Source organism: Bombina bombina, chromosome 5 (genome assembly GCF_027579735.1).
Source record: "Bombina bombina isolate aBomBom1 chromosome 5, aBomBom1.pri, whole genome shotgun sequence".
Taxonomy (NCBI): Eukaryota; Metazoa; Chordata; class Amphibia; order Anura; family Bombinatoridae; genus Bombina; species Bombina bombina.
In genome coordinates this window covers 628,229,089-628,246,613 of record NC_069503.1, presented here as the reverse complement: position 1 = coordinate 628,246,613, position 17,525 = coordinate 628,229,089, and the positions used below count along the sequence as shown (strand labels likewise).

The window sequence follows — 17,525 nt, the reverse complement described above, 5'->3', positions numbered from 1 at the left end:
GTGATACATACATATACATGCCTATAGATGGATTTGTACTGTATGTGAATATTATATATATATATATATATATATATATATATATATATATATATATATATATATATATATGACAAAATAACAAGAGTACTGCATTGAGCAATGATACTTTTTTATTGGACTAACTATACATTTATAAGTTGACAAGCTTTCGGAAGTATTCCTTCCTTTTTCAAGTATTGCGTAAGACTTGAAAAAGGAAGGTATACTTCCGAAAGCTTGTCAACTTATAAATATATAGTTAGTCCAATAAAAAAGTATCATTGCTCAATGCAATACTCTTGTTATTTTACCTAATTTACTGGACTAACACGGCTACTCCAATCAACGTGTATATATATATATATATATATATATATATAATTATATATATATATAAATCAGGGGCGCGATCCGATAAACGGCGTAGTTTGCGGCGCAAGCGAGGGAACCCGCGTCGCCCACAGTTTCAGCTCGCAACTCGAGCTATCACATATACGGCGCCGTCAGAGGCTAAAGTGCCGTAAGTCGGATAAACCAGCGATGTCCAGAAATCTGCGCAAGTACAAATTTCTGGCGTCGCCAGTGACTTACGGCACGTTAGAAACTGCCGGCGCCTACAAAACCTGACTAAAGTCTAAATCCCCCGCTCTGTCTAACACGCCTCCCTAACATAGCCCGACACGTCTAACACGCCTCCCTAACATAGCCCGACACGTCTAACCCTCTATCCGCTATCCCCCCTCACTATCCTAACAATAAAATATGTATTAACCCCTAAACTGCCGCTCCCGGAGCCCGCCGCTACCTAATAAAGTTATTAACCCCTAAACCACCGCCAGCTATATTAAATCTATAACCCCCTAAAGTGAGCCCCTAACACCGCCGCCATCTACCTTACCTACCCCCTAAAGTGAGCCCCTACCCCGCCGCTATCTATTTTAAAATTGTTAACCCCTAATCTAATCCCCCTACCCCGCCGCCATCTATATTAAATTATTTAACCCCTAAAATACTAAACTATCCCTACCACTATCGGTTCAGCCAATCGGATTGAACTTGAATCTGATTGGCTGATTCAATCAGCCAATCAGATTTTTCTACCTTAATTCCGATTGGCTGATAGAATCCTATCAGCCAATCGGAATTCGATGGACGCCATCTTGGATGACGTCATTTAAAGGCACCTCATTCGTCGTTCAGTCGTCGGCCGGGATGGATGCTCCATGTCGGAGGAGCGACGAATGAAGATTGAAGATGCCGTTTGATGGAAGATGCTGCCGGATAGAAGAAGAGTTTGCTGCCGCTTGGATAAAGACATCGCCCGGATCGGATGAGGAGTTCGGCCCGGTGTGCTGAAGACAAGGTAGGGAGATCTTCAGGGGGGTAGTGTTAGGTTTATTTAAGGGGGGTTTGGGTTAGATTAGGGGTATGTGGGTGGTGGGTTGTAATGTTGGGGGGTGGTATTGTGTGTTTTTTTTCAGGCAAAAGAGCAGTTTTCTTTGGGGCATGCCCCCACAAAAGGCCCTTTTAAGGGCTGGTAAGGTAAAAGAGCTTTGAACTTTTTTTAATTTAGAATAGGGTAGGGAAATTTTTTTATTTTGGGGGGCTTTATTATTTTATTAGGGGGCTTAGAATAGGTGTAATTAGCTTAAAAATCTTGTAATCTTTTTTTTATTTTTTGTAATTTAGTGTTTGTGTTTTTTTGTAATTTAGTTTAGTTTATTTAATTGTATTTTTAGATAGATATTTGTAGTTTATTTAATTTATTGATAGTGTAGGTGTATTTGTAACTTAGGTTAGGATTTATTTTACAGGTAATTGGGTAATTATTTTAACTAGGTAGCTATTAAATAGGTAATAACTATTTAATAGCTATTATACCTAGTTAAAATAATTAACAATTTACCTGTAAAATAAATATAAACCCTAACATAGCTACAATGTAATTATTAATTATATTGTAGCTATCTTAGGGTTTATTTTATAGGTAAGTATTTAGATTTAAATAGGAATATTTTAGTTTATAATATAAATTAGATTTATTTAATAAGAATTTAGTTAGGGGTGTTAGGGTTAGATAGAGTTAATATAGTTAATATAAATACTATAGTAACTATATTAACTATATTAACCCTAATATAATTAGGGTTAATATAGTTAATATATATAATGTAATAACTATATTAACTATAATATACTTAGGGTTAATATAGATAATATAGCTGGCGGCGGGGTAGGTAGATTAAATTAGGGGTTAATAATTTTAATATAGATGGCGGCGGTGTAAGGGGCTTACATTAGGGGTTAATACCATTAATATAGGTGGCGGTGGTGTAGGGAGGCCAGGTTATAGGGCAAAAGAGCTGTTAACTTTGGGGCAAAGCCCCGCAAAAGGCCCTTTTAAGGGCTGGTAATAGAGCTTATTACTTTATGGATATTAGATTAGGGGTTAATAATATTAAAATAGCTGGCGGCGGTGTAAGGGGTCAGATTAGGGGATAGATCAGTTAGATGGTGGCGGTTTTAGGGGCTCACAGTAGGGGATAGATCAGTTAGATGGTGGCGGTTTTAGGGGCTCACAGTAGGGGGTTAGTTTATGTAGATGGCGGCGGTTTAGGGGTTAAATACTTTATTAGGGATTGAGGCGGGGGATCGCGGTTGACAGGTAGATAGACTTTGCGCATGCGTTAGGTGTTAGGTTTTATTTAGCAGATCGCGGTTGACAGTTAGATAGACATTGCGCATGCGTTAGGTGTTAGGTTTTATTTAGCAGCTAGTTTAGAGAGTTACGGGGCTCCAATACTCAGCGTAAGGCTTCTTACGGCTGCTTTTTGTGGCGAGGTGAAAATGGAGTAAGATTTCTCCATTTTCGCCACGTAAGTCCTTACGCTGTATATTGGATACCAAACTGCGCGGGTTTGGTATACCTGCCTATGGCCCAAAAACTACGGGCGACGGCAGAAATATACGCGCGTAACTTCTAGGTTACGCCGTATATAGGATACCAAACCCGCGCAAATATTGGCGTCGCCAGCTTTTGCGGGCGATGATTTTTATTGGATCGACCCCATTATGTCTATATATTTGTAATATTTGTACATATGTATTTATATGTGTGTATATGTATTTGCCCCTTTACGGGCGCAGATAAAATTAGCACTCCACTTGTAATCTAACCCCTAATGTTTTTAAATATTTTTATCTGCAGGACTGCAAATTAGTTGTAGAGTTCAAGAATTGTGTTTGTAAATTGTTAAATATTTAATTTTAAAATTTTAGAACAGCAGTTTAGTACTCAAAAGAGTTTTAAACAAGTTCTTTGTTTTTTTAACTAAGTTATATTAGTTTTAAGTTTAGTGTCTCTTTTAGGTACATTTTTCTTGTTTCAGTACTAAGTTAATAGTTAAAAAAACAAGTTCTTTGTCTTTTACTAAGTTATATTAGTTGTAAGTTTAAAAGGTTACTTACCCTTTGTTGCATTGCTGCTAGCTGTATAATTTGCACTTAGGGTCTCTTAAAGGGTCATTTTTGTTTTCAGTACTAGGTTATTAGTTACAAAAAGTTCTTTGTTATTTTACTGATTATATTTGTTGTAAGTTTAAAAAGTTATTTTGACCTTTTTGTTGCATTGCTGCTGGCTGTTTAATTTGCACTTAGTGTCTCTTAAAGGGACATTTTCGTTTTCAGTACTCAGTTAAAATTACTAAGTTAAAAAATAGATGTATAAATGAAATAATTAGTTTAAAAAAAATACATAGAATGACAAAACTAAAGCTAATAAAACTGATTATAGCTTCAAAATCTGCACTGTGGCACAAAATGAAAATTTCAGTTAAAACGAAAGTGTCTAACGAAATTCATTTGAAACGAATACGACCATGAACGAAAATGAACTAAAATGAAAATTTCATTTTTAACTAAATGAAAATTTCGGAAGAAAAGATAATTTTTTCCCGTGCACATCTCTATTTTTTTTACTATGCATACTTTACAGCTCATGTCAAATATAACTCCTCATACAATCATTTTTTCCCCTCAAATGTAGAAAATATTCTGTAACATTGAATAAAAAAAAGAACACACTTTAAGTATGGAAAATAATTCAGCTACAGACTCTTCCAGTTACATGTTTATTTCAGTGCAGTGCTGAACAACAGTTGATTTATATTGTACTTGACATAAGCATCCAAGGATAAGAAGACTACAGACTTTCCTATGAAACTTTGACCCGTATTTACAAGATTTACAAATAATAAAAAAGCTTCCTAAGTGTTGCAGTCCATTTCAGGTCATTGGCCGTTATTTCTCCATAGCTCCTCTAGTGTCTTCCACTGGGGCCAAATGTGTTGCCATCTCAGCTGAATAACTTGTCTTGTTTTAGTGGTTGACAAGAAGCCAAGAGCATAGTACTGTCTGTGAAGCCTTCAAATCCCATTCTGACTAATATTCTTCTGATGATCGTAGAACAAGTAAAGCAGAAACTTATTTTTTTCTTAGAAAATGTGGCAAGCTTTCTGAACAAAGCTTAAAGGGGCAGTGTAGGGTAATTGTGTTAATGTGATCCCAATCATCCATTTTACCTTTAGGAATGTAAATAACTCCTTAACCTTTATTTTGTCATACGCCATAGCTGTTTTTGCCTGTGAAAACCACCAACTGTACTAAAAATTTCAATACTGCTTTAATAGCTATGTAAACAAGGTCCAACATAAGAAATGACATTCCCACTGGGGTGGGAGAGATAGCTACTAAAATGTTAATTTTCAATTAGTTATCTCAAACAGGCAGAAGAAACAGAAGACTTTCTGTTTCTAGAATGTTAAGATAATTAGATCTTTTTTTTACTGCAAGCCAAGCCCATTTTAATGTGTTGTTGTTTCAATTAGGAAAATTGTCTATTTTATATGCAAAATTAAAGTTAAGGTAGCAATTTCCCATACATTTTATACCATGCAGCTTGAATAAAAAGTCATTGGAAATACAGTAAGGGGAAATAATTCAGAATGGCAATACACTAAAGAATCACTGATGGCATATATTTGTTGTTACCAATCAGCAACTGTGTTCAGCTCAGGATTAGCAATGCATTGCCTGCCCAGAGCTGATTTTAACTATGTGTTAATCCCTTTGCAATAAATTAAAATACTTTTGCTCAAATACATTAGTATAAATACATCAATACCAGAAACACTGTACAAAAAGTGTATCAACAAATATTTTGATTACAGAAAAGTACCAGAAGGGTAAAACATAATTTATGTAAGAACTTACCTGATAAATTCATTTCTTTCATATTAGCAAGAGTCCATGAGCTAGTGACGTATGGGATATACATTCCTACCAGGAGGGGCAAAGTTTCCCAAACCTCAAAATGCCTATAAATACACCCCTCACCACACCCACAAATCAGTTTAACGCATAGCCAAGAAGTGGGGTGATAAGACAAAAGTGCGAAAGCATAAAAAATAAGGAATTGGAATAATTGTGCTTTATACAAAAAAAAAATCATAACCACCACAAAAAGGGTGGGCCTCATGGACTCTTGCTAATATGAAAGAAATGAATTTATCAGGTAAGTTCTTACATAAATTATGTTTTCTTTCATGTAATTAGCAAGAGTCCATGAGCTAGTGACGTATGCGATAATGACTACCCAAGATGTGGATCTTCCACGCAAGAGTCACTAGAGAGGGAGGGATAAAATAAAGACAGCCAATTCCGCTGAAAATAATCCACACCCAAAATAAAGTTTAAATCTTATAATGAAAAAAACTGAAATTATAAGCAGAAGAATCAAACTGAAACAGCTGCCTGAAGTACTTTTCTACCAAAAACTGCTTCAGAAGAAGAAAACACATCAAAATGGTAGAATTTAGTAAAAGTATGCAAAGAAGACCAAGTTGCTGCTTTGCAAATCTGATCAACCGAAGCTTCATTCCTAAACGCCCAGGAAGTAGAAACTGACCTAGTAGAATGAGCTGTAATCCTTTGAGGCAGAGTTTTACCCGACTCGACATAAGCATGATGAATTAAAGATTTCAACCAAGTTGCCAAAGAAATGGCAGAGGCCTTCTGACCTTTCCTAGAACCGGAAAAGATAACAAATAGACTAGAAGTCTTTCGGAAATTCTTAGTAGCTTCAACATAATATTTAAAAGCTCTAACTACATCCAAAGAATGCAATGATCTCTCCTTAGAATTCTTAGGATTAGGACACAATGAAGGAACCACAATTTCTCTACTAATGTTGTTAGAATTCACAACCTTAGGTAAAAATTTAAAAGAAGTTCGCAACACCGCCTTAGCCTGATGAAAAATCAGAAAAGGAGACTCACAAGAAAGAGCAGATAATTCAGAAACTCTTCTAGCTCAAGAGATGGCCAAAAGAAACAAAACTTTCCAAGAAAGTAATTTAATGTCCAATGAATGCATAGGTTCAAATGGAGGAGCTTGAAGAGCCCCCAGAACCAAATTCAAACTCCAAGGAGGAGAAATTGACTTAATGACAGGTTTTATACAAACCAAAGCTTGTACAAAACAATGAATATCAGGAAGATTAGCAATCTTTCTGTGAAAAAGAACAGAAAGAGCAGAGATTTGTCCTTTCAAGGAACTTGCAGACAAACCTTTATCCAAACCATCCTGAAGAAACTGTAAAATTCTCGGAATTCTAAAAGAATGCCAGGAAAAATTATGAGAAAGACACCAAGAAATGTAAGTATTCCAGACTCGATAATATATCTTCCTAGATACAGATTTACGAGCCTGTAACATAGTATAAATCACAGAGTCAGAGAAACCTCTTTGACTAAGAATCAAGCGTTCAATCTCCATACCTTTAAATTTAAGGATTTGAGATCCTGATGGAAAAAAGGACCTTGCGACAGAAGGTCTGGTCTTAACGGAAGAGTCCACGGTTGGCAAGAGGCCATCCGGACAAGATCCGCATACCAAAACCTGTGAGGCCATGCTGGAGCCACCAGCAGAACAAACGAGCATTCCTTCAGAATCTTGGAGATTACTCTTGGAAGAAGAACTAGAGGCGGAAAGATATAGGCAGGATGATACTTCCAAGGAAGTGACAATGCATCCACTGCTTCCGCCTGAGGATCCCTGGATCTGGACAGATACCTGGGAAGTTTCTTGTTTAGATGAGAAGCCATCAGATCTATTTCTGGAAGTCCCCACATTTGAACAATCTGAAGAAATACCTCTGGGTGAAGAGACCATTCGCCCGGATGTAACGTTTGGCGACTGAGATAATCCGCTTCCCAATTGTCTATACCTGGGTTATGAACCGCAGAAATTAGACAGGAGCTGGATTCTGCCCATACCAGTATTCGAGATACTTATTTCATAGCCAGAGGACTGTGAGTCCCTCCTTGATGATTGATGTATGCCACAGTTGTGACATTGTCTTTCTGAAAACAAATGAACGATTCTCTCTTTAGAAGAGGCCATGACTGAAGAGCTCTGAAAATTGCACGGAGTTCCAAAATATTGATTGGTAATCTCACCTCCTGAGATTCCCAAACCCCTTGTGCTGTCAGAGACCCCAAACAGCTCCCCAACCTGTCAGACTTGCATCTGTTGAAATTACAGTCCAGGTCGGAAGAACAAAAGAAGCCCCCTGAACTAAACGATGGTGATCTGTCCACCACGTCAGACAGTGTCGTACAATCGGTTTTAAAGATATTAATTGAGATATCTTTGTGTAATCCCTGCACCACTGGTTCAGCATACAGAGCTGAAGAGGTCGCATGTGAAAACGAGCAAAGGGGATCGCGTCCGATGCAGCAGTCATAAGACCTAGAATTTCCATGCATAAGGCTACCGAAGGGAATGATTGTGACTGAAGGTTTCGACAAGCTGAGATCAATTTTAGACGTCTCTTGTCTGTCAGAGACAGAGTCATGGACACTGAATCTATCTGGAAACCTAAAAAGGTTTCCCTTGTCTGAGGAATCAATGAACATTTCGGTAAATTGATCCTCCAACCATGATCTTGAAGAAACAACACAAGTCGATTCGTATGAGATTCTGCTAAATGTGAAGACTGAGCAAGTACCAAGATATCGTCCAAATAAGGAAATACCACAATACCCTGTTCTCTGATTACAGACAGAAGGGCACCGAGAACCTTTGTAAAAATTCTTGGAGCTGTTGCTAGGCCAAATGGCAGAGCCACAAACTGGTAATGCTTGTCTAGGAAAGAGAATCTCAGAAACTGATAGTGATCTGGATGAATCGGAATATGCAGATATGCATCCTGTAAATCTATTGTGGACATATAATGCCCTTGCTGAACAAAAGGCAGGATAGTCCTTATAGTTACCATTTTGAATGTTGGTATCCTTACATAACGATTCAATATTTTTAGATCCAGAACTGGTCTGAAGGAATTCTCCTTCTTTGGTACAATGAAGAGATTTGAATAAAACCCCAGCCCCTGTTCCAAAACTGGAACTGGCATAATTACTCCAGCCAACTCTACATCTGAAACACATTTCAGAAATGCTTGAGCCTTCGCTGGATTTACTGGGACACGGGAAAGAAAAAATCTCTTTGCAGGAGGCCTTATCTTGAAGCCAGTTCTGTACCCTTCTGAAACAATGTTCTGAATCCAAAGATTGTGAATTGAATTGATCCAAATTTCTTTGAAAAATCGTAATCTGCCCCCTACCAGCTAGGCTGGAATGAGGGCCGCACCTTCATGTGGACTTGGGAGCTGGCTTTGGTTTTCTAAAAGGCTTAGATTTATTCCAGACTGGAGATGGTTTCCAAACTGATACCGCTCCTGTGGATGAAGGATCAGGCTTTTGTTCCTTATTGTGACGAAAGGAACGAAAACGATTATTAGACCTAAATTTACCTTTAGATTTTTTATCCTGTGGTAAAAAAGTTCCTTTCCCTCCAGTAACAGTTGAGATAATAGAATCCAACTGAGAACCAAATAATTTATTACCCTGGAAAGAAAGGGAAAGCAAAGTTGACTTAGAAGACATATCAGCATTCCAAGTTTTAAGCCATAAAGCTCTTCTAGCTAAAATAGCTAGAGACATACACCTGACATCAACTCTAATGATATCAAAGATGGCATCACAAATAAAGTTATTAGCATGTTGAAGAAGATTAACAATGCTATGAGAATTATGATCTGTTACTTGTTGCGCTAAAGCTTCTAACCAAAAAGTTGAAGCTGCAGCAACATCCGCTAAAGATATAGCAGGTCTAAGAAGATTACCTGAACATAAGTAAGCTTTTCTTAGAAAGGATTCAATCTTCCTATCTAAAGGATCCTTAAAGGAAGTACTATCTGCCGTAGGAATAGTAGTACGTTTAGCAAGAGTAGAGACAGCCCCATCAACCTTAGGGATTTTGTCCCAAAACTCTAATCTGTCAGATGGCACAGGATATAATTGCTTAAAACGTTTAGAAGGAGTAAATGAATTACCCAAATTATTCCATTCCCTGGAGATTACTTCAGAAATAGCATCAGAGACAGGAAAAACTTCTGGAATAACTACAGGAGATTTAAAAACCTTATTTAAACGTTTAGATTTAGTATCAAGAGGACCAGAATCCTCTATTTCTAATGCAATTAAGACTTCTTTAAGTAAAGAACGAATAAATTCCATTTTGAATAAATATGAAGATTTATCAGCATCAACCTCTGAGACAGAATCCTCTGAACCAGAGGAACCATTATCAGAATCAGAATGATGATGTTCATTTAAAAATTCATCTGAAAAATGAGAAGTTTTAAAAGACCTTTTACGTTTACTAGAAGGAGGAATAACAGACATAGCCTTCTTAATGGATTTAGAAACAAAATCTCTTATGTTAACAGGAACACTCTGAATATTAGATGTTGACGGAACAGCAACAGGTAATGTAACATTACTAAAGGAAATATTATCTGCATTAACAAGTTTGTCATGACATTCATTACAAACAACAGCTGGAGGAACAGATACCACAAGTTTACAGCAGATACACTTAACTTTGGTAGATCCAGCACCAGGCAGCGATTTTCCAGAAGTATCTTCTGACTCAGTGTCAATCTGGGACATCTTGCAATATGTAATAGAAAAAACAACATATAAAGCAAAATTGATCAAATTCCTTAAATGACAGTTTCAGGAATGGGAAAAAATGCCAGTGAACAAGCTTCTAGCAACCAGAAGTAATAAATAATGAGACTTAAATAATGTGGAGACAATAGTGACGCCCATATTTTTTAGCGCCAAAAAAGACGCCCACATTATTTGGCGCCTAAATGCTTTTGGTGCCAAAAATGACGCCACATCCGGAACGGCGACACTTTTGGCGCAAAAAAACGTCAAAAATGACGCAACTTCCGGCGACACGTATGACGCCGGAAAGAGAAAAAAGTTTTTGCGCCAAAAAAGTCAGCGCCAAGAATGACGCAATAAAATGAAGCATTTTCAGCCCCCGCGAGCCAACAGCCCACAGGGAAAAAAGTCAAATTTTAAGGTAAGAAAAAAAAATTGATTTATTCATATGCATTATCCCAAATATGAAACTGACTGTCTGAAATAAGGAACGTTGAACATCCTGAGCCAAGGCAAATAAATGTTTGAATACATATATTTAGAACTTTATATAAAAGTGCCCAACCATAGCTTAGAGTGTCACAGAAAATAAGACTTACTTACCCCAGGACACTCATCTACATGTAGTAGAAAGCCAAACCAGTACTGAAACGAGAATCAGTAGAGGTAATGGTATATATAAGACTATATCGTCGATCTGAAAAGGGAGGTAAGAGATGAATCTCTACGACCGATAACAGAGAACCTATGAAATAGACCCCGTAGAAGGAGATCATTGAATTCAAATAGGCAATACTCTCCTCACATCCCTCTGACATTCACTGCACGCTGAGAGGAAAACCGGGCTCCAACCTGCTGCGGAGCGCATATCAACGTAGAATCTAGCACAAACTTACTTCACCACCTCCATCGGAGGCAAAGTTTGTAAAACTGAATTGTGGGTGTGGTGAGGGGTGTATTTATAGGCATTTTGAGGTTTGGGAAAGTTTGCCCCTCCTGGTAGGAATGTATATCCCATACGTCACTAGCTCATGGACTCTTGCTAATTACATGAAAGAAATTATAGGTTGTTTTTTTTCTGAATACAGCCTTATTTACATCCATTTTCCAATATCTGCTGGAAGGTTATTCCATTCATCAAATACCTTCTCAGAAAATACTGCATTATGTTAGAAAGTGCAACCCTTGAAATTTAAAAAGCATAAATTAACTAATTTGTATTTCTGAAATTATCTATTTAAGAATTGTTAGGGTTAAATCATATGATAGTTTTAAACTTAGCAACTCGTATATGATTTTACCCTTAAAGGGCCATTAAACTCAAAATTTAACATAACATAACATTAATTATTTATTTTGTTGTGTTTTCTGTAAAATTTATCTAAAACGTGTGCTTGTTCCATTTTCTCCCAGGGAGGCTTGTGTTAATACTGATATCTATTTTTATGCAAATTACCTTACCTTGTCTCTCTAGTAATTTACTCTCTTAAGATGTATTTATCATTTTACATCTACAATTATAATATAAAATGAATTGTTTACAATAGCATTGAGGATACTATGTTTAGTTGTAAATATTATTATAACAATGTATATTTATCTATTAGATAGAGATTAAAAGGAATACATATATATGTTCATTTAATTTATGTGTGTGTGTATATATATATATATATATATATATATTTATATCTAATATAGATATTAGATAGAGATTAAAAGGAATACATATATATGTTCATTTAATTTATGTGTGTGTGTGTGTATATATATATATATATATATATATATATTTATATTTATATCTAATATAGCTATTAGATAGAGATTAAAAGGAATACATATATATGTTCATTTAATTTATGTGTGTGTGTGTATATATATATATATATATATATATATATATATATATATATATATATATCTAATATAGCTATTAGATAGATAGAGATTAAAAGGAATACATATATATGTTCATTTCATTTATATGTGTGTGTGTATATATATATATATATATATATATATATATATATTTATATCTAATATAGCTATTAGATAGAGATTAAAAGGAATACATATATATGTTAATTTCATTTATATGTGTGTATATATATATATTCAGTGTTATGCTTTCTTCTTCAGGCTACAAGACATGTTGCAAGATTATCAAACCTTTAGCAATGGGATTCCTGCTCTGCTCAAGCCTTTGATGCTGCCGTTTATCACACAGATTGAGGAAGCTATTACTCCTGGCCTGACACAGCTATCATGGACATCATTGAACATTGATAAATGTAAGAAAGTGCAAAACCCAGATGGAAGAATATATGAGAAATATAAATTATGAATGTGTACTAAAGCATACAGCTAGAACTCTCATTTGATCTATTCTTGTTCTTCCTTATATCTACAGTAGATGTCTCCCCTAGCTCCCCAGGTATTTCTCCAGTCTCGTATGTTCATACAAGTCAATGTACAGTGAGATTTGAAATATTCTCATTTACCACCTCAAAGTTTAGCTCATTCACCATCTACTTTATGGTCTTAAGCTTTAACTTTCAACTCCTTATTCCATCTCTTTGAGCCTTATGTGTCAGTTCCTACCCATCCTCAGCACTCTAGACATCACCCAGCCCAAATCTAATGAGATCTTTCATTTCACTTAAAGTGATATTAATTCCTTTTATACAGCTTTTACCCTTGCACAGAGCACAAGTCAAATGTCCCATGCACCAGCATTCACAGACTAGGCTTACTCATATGTTGTGCCAGTGATTACTCAGTTTGCTCCAGGGCTGATGAATAATCACTACCACTGGCACTCTGAGTGGGTGTTGTGTTTGAATGTGGGTGAATGTGGTGTGTGTACATGCTCTGAGCACAGTAAATAGTATCATTCAAACAGTTGTAACTAGAAGCATTATGCTAAGACATTTGTATGGAAAATTACTATTTTCAAAACTAAAATGTGTTAATGTGCCTTTCAGTTTTGAGTTTTATGTTCCTTTAAATTAGAAGAAAAAAAATCTCCTAAAATGAAAAGGGACATTACAGTTATAGTCATATAGAACATGCAGTTTACAAACAGTTTCCAATATACATTTATTATTATTATTTTTTAAGTTCTGTGAGTATGTGCAAGAGTTCAGTGTATACGTATATGAGTTTGGCTATCACATGACACAGAGGAGTAATGGAAATCTACTGCTCATTTGAAGTTCAATTTAAAGGGACAGTCTACACGAAAATTGCTATTGTTTAAAAAGATAGATATGCCTTTACTACCCATTGTTATATTAATATACTTTATAACATTTAAACATCTACATTTCTGCCTGTTTCTAGGCCTCTACAGACAGCCTCTTATCACATGCTTTTGTATTAGCTTTTTACAACAAGAGACTGGTAATTCATGTGTGCCATGCAAGTCAATAGATAATAAATAAATAACCATGTGATAAGGGGGCTGTCAGAAGAGGCTTAGATACAAGGCAATCACAGAGGTAAAAAGTGTATTAAAATAACCATGTTGCCTGTGCTAAACAGGGAATGGCTAATAAAGGGATTATCTATCTTTTTAAACAATAAACAATTTGGAGTTGACTGTCCCTTTAATTGTTATTGCTTTGTCTTTTTAATATGCATTTGTTAATTATACCATTCTATTCTATTTAATGGTCCTTTAATTCCAGATAACGTTAGGACGTTCCATGCTGTCCTAAAAGCACTGGGCTTTAAAGGGACATAATACCCCCACAAAATTATTTCATGATTGAGAAAAGAGCATGCATTTTTAAACAGCTTTCAAATGAACTTCTATTATCTAATTTGATTAATTCTCTTGATATCCTTTGTTGAAAAACATATCTACATAGGCCCAGTAGCTGCTGATTGGTGGCTTAACTCTCATAGATGCCTCTTGTGCTTGGCTCACTCATGTGCATTGCTATTTTTTCAACAAAGGATATCTGTAGAATGAATCAAATTAAATAACAGAAGTAAATTGGAAAGTTGTTTAAAATTGTATTTTCTATCTGAATCATGGAAGAAAAATGTTAGGTTTCATGTTCCTTTAACACTATTAGGACGGCATGGAACGTCCCAGTTTTTTTCGGCATCCAGCTTCCGCCTTATAGGAAATGAATAATCAGACTTGGGGAAGTGCCTAGCATAGTAGGTAGTCCCCCATGATCCAATCCTTGAGTTGAAGTCATGTGATCGCATCAAGGATCACATGACTTCCTGTTTCCTGCAAATGTTTATTTGTTTCGATAATGGACATTTTCCCCTGTCATGAAGGGGTTAAATCTGAAAAAGGCCAACTAGAAAACATACAAAGCACGGCTCCAACACACATTTGATATAGGTCTTTCAAATCCAGGGCTTTTAAATAAACATTAATAGAATGCAAAACATCTTTGTTATTACTTCATACTGCTCACGTAAAACATCATGAGGGTCGATCCGATAAAAATCGTCGCCCACAAAAGCTGGCGACGCCAATATTTGCGCGGGTTTGGTATCCTATATACGGCGTAACCTAGAAGTTACGCGCGTATATTTCGCCCGTAGTTTTTTGGGCCATAGGCAGGTATACCAAACCCGCGCAGTTTGGTATCCAATATACAGCGTAAGGACTTACGTGGCGAAAATGGAGAAATCTTACTCCATTTTCACCTCGCCACAAAAAGCAGCTGTAAGAAGCCTTACGCTGACTATTGGAGCCCCGTAACTCTCTAAACTAGCTGCTAAATAAACCTAACACCTAACGCATGCGCAATGTCTATCTAACTGTCAACTGCGATCTGCTAAATAAAACCCAACACCTAACACATGCGCAATGTCTATCTACCTGTCAATCGCGATCCCCCGCCGCAATCCCTAATAAAGTATTTAACCCCTAAACCGCCGCCATCTACATAAACTAACCCCCTACTGTGAGCCCCTAAAACCGCCGCCATCTACCTGATCTATCCCCTAATCTGACCCCTTACACCGCCGCCAGCTATATTAATATTATTAACCCCTAATCTAATATACATAAAGTAATAAACTCTATTACCAGCCCTTAAAAGGGCCTTTTGCGGGGCTTTGCCCAAAGTTAACAGCTCTTTTGCCCTATAACCTGCCCTCCCTACACCGCCGCACCTATATTAATGGTATTAACCCCTAATATAAGCCCCTTACACCGCCGCCATCTATATTAAAATTATTAACCCCTAATTTAATCTACCTACCCCGCCGCCAGCTATATTATCTATATTAACCCTAAGTATATTATAGTTAATATAGTTATTACATTATATATATTAACTATATTAACCCTAATTATATTAGGGTTAATATAGTTAATATAGTTACTATAGTATTTATATTAACTATATTAACTCTATCTAACCCTAACACCCCTAACTAAATTCTTATTAAATAAATCTAATTAATATTATAAACTAAAATATTCCTATTTAAATCTAAATACTTACCTATAAAATAAACCCTAAGATAGCTACAATATAATTAATAATTACATTGTAGCTATGTTAGGGTTTATATTTATTTTACAGGTAAATTGTTAATTATTTTAACTAGGTATAATAGCTATTAAATAGTTATTACCTATTTAATAGCTACCTAGTTAAAATAATTACCCAATTACCTGTAAAATAAATCCTAACCTAAGTTACAAATACACCTACACTATCAATAAATTAAATAAACTACAAATATCTATCTAAAAATACAATTAAACTAAACTAAACTAAATTACAAAAAAAAAAAACCCACTAAATTACAAAAAATAAAAAAAAGATTACAAGATTTTTAAGCTAATTTCACCTATTCTAAGCCCCCTAATAAAATAATAAAGCCCCCCAAAATAAAAAAATTTCCCTACCCTATTCTAAATTAAAAAAAAGTTCAAAGCTCTTTTACCTTACCAGCCCTTAAAAGGGCCTTTTGTGGGGGCATGCCCCAAAGAAAACTGCTCTTTTGCCTGAAAAAAAAAACACAATACCACCCCCAACATTACAACCCACCACCCACATACCCCTAATCTAACCCAAACCCCCCTTAAATAAACCTAACACTACCCCCCTGAAGATCTCACTACCTTGTCTTCATCCAACCGGGCCGAACTCCTCATCCGATCCGGGCGATGTCTATCCAAGCGGCAAAGAAGAGGTCTTCATCCCAGCGATGTCTTTATCCAAGCGGCAGCAAAGTCTTCTTCCATCGGGCAGCATCTTCCATCAAGCGGCATCTTGAATCTTCTCTCCACCAACGTGGAGCATCCATTCAAGTTCAATCCGATTGGCTGATTGGTTCAGCCAATCGGATTGAACTTGAATCTGATTGGCTGATTCAATCAGCCAATCAGATTTTTCTACCTTAATTCCAATAGGCTGATAGAATCCTATCAGCCAATCGGAATTCGACGGACGCCATCTTGGATGACGTCATTTAAAGGTACCTCATTCGTCGTTCAGTCGTCGGCCGGGATGGATGCTCCGCGTCGGTGGAGAGAAGATTCAAGATGCCGCTTGATGGAAGATGCTGCCCGATGGAAGAAGACTTTGCTGCCGCTTGGATAAAGACATCGCTGGGATGAAGACCTCTTCTTTGCCGCTTGGATAGACATCGCCCGGATCGGATGAGGAGTTCGGCCCGGTTGGATGAAGACAAGGTAGTGAGATCTTCAGGGGGGTAGTGTTAGGTTTATTTAAGGGGGGTTTGGGTTAGATTAGGGGTATGTGGGTGGTGGGTTATAATGTTGGGGGGTGGTATTGTGTTTTTTTTTCAGGCAAAAGAGCAGTTTTCTTTGGGGCATGCCCCCACAAAAGGCCCTTTTAAGGGCTGGTAAGGTAAAAGAGCTTTGAACTTTTTTTAATTTAGAATAGGGTAGGGAATTTTTTTTATTTTGGGGGGCTTTATTATTTTATTAGGGGGCTTAGAATAGGTGTAATTAGCTTAAAAATCTTGTAATCTTTTTTTTATTTTTTGTAATTTAGTGTTTGTTTTTTTTGTAATTTAGTTTAGTTTAGTTTAATTGTATTTTTAGATACTTTTAGATATTTGTAGTTTATTTAATTTATTGATAGTGTAGGTGTATTTGTAACTTAGGTTAGGATTTATTTTACAGGTAATTGTGTAATTATTTTAACTAGGTAGCTATTAAATAGGTAATAACTATTTAATAGCTATTATACCTAGTTAAAATAATTAACAATTTACCTGTAAAATAAATATAAACCCTAACATAGCTACAATGTAATTATTAATTATATTGTAGCTATCTTAGGGTTTATTTTATAGGTAAGTATTTAGATTTAAATAGGAATATTTTAATTAATAATATTAATATTAGATTTATTTTAATAAGAGTTTAGTTAGGATGTTAGAGTTAGATAGGGTTATTATACTTAATATATA

General features: G+C 36.0%; 1 protein-coding gene across 1 annotated transcript in view; it reads left to right on the top strand.

Annotated features, from left to right (window-relative positions):
- The window catches only part of LOC128661578 (dynein axonemal heavy chain 5-like), a 671,317-nt gene that overhangs the window by 81,791 nt on the left and 572,001 nt on the right, over nucleotides 1-17,525 (top strand). The window contains 1 exon segment of the mRNA XM_053715820.1: nucleotides 12,240-12,391. Coding sequence (XP_053571795.1) covers nucleotides 12,240-12,391 — 152 coding nt within the window.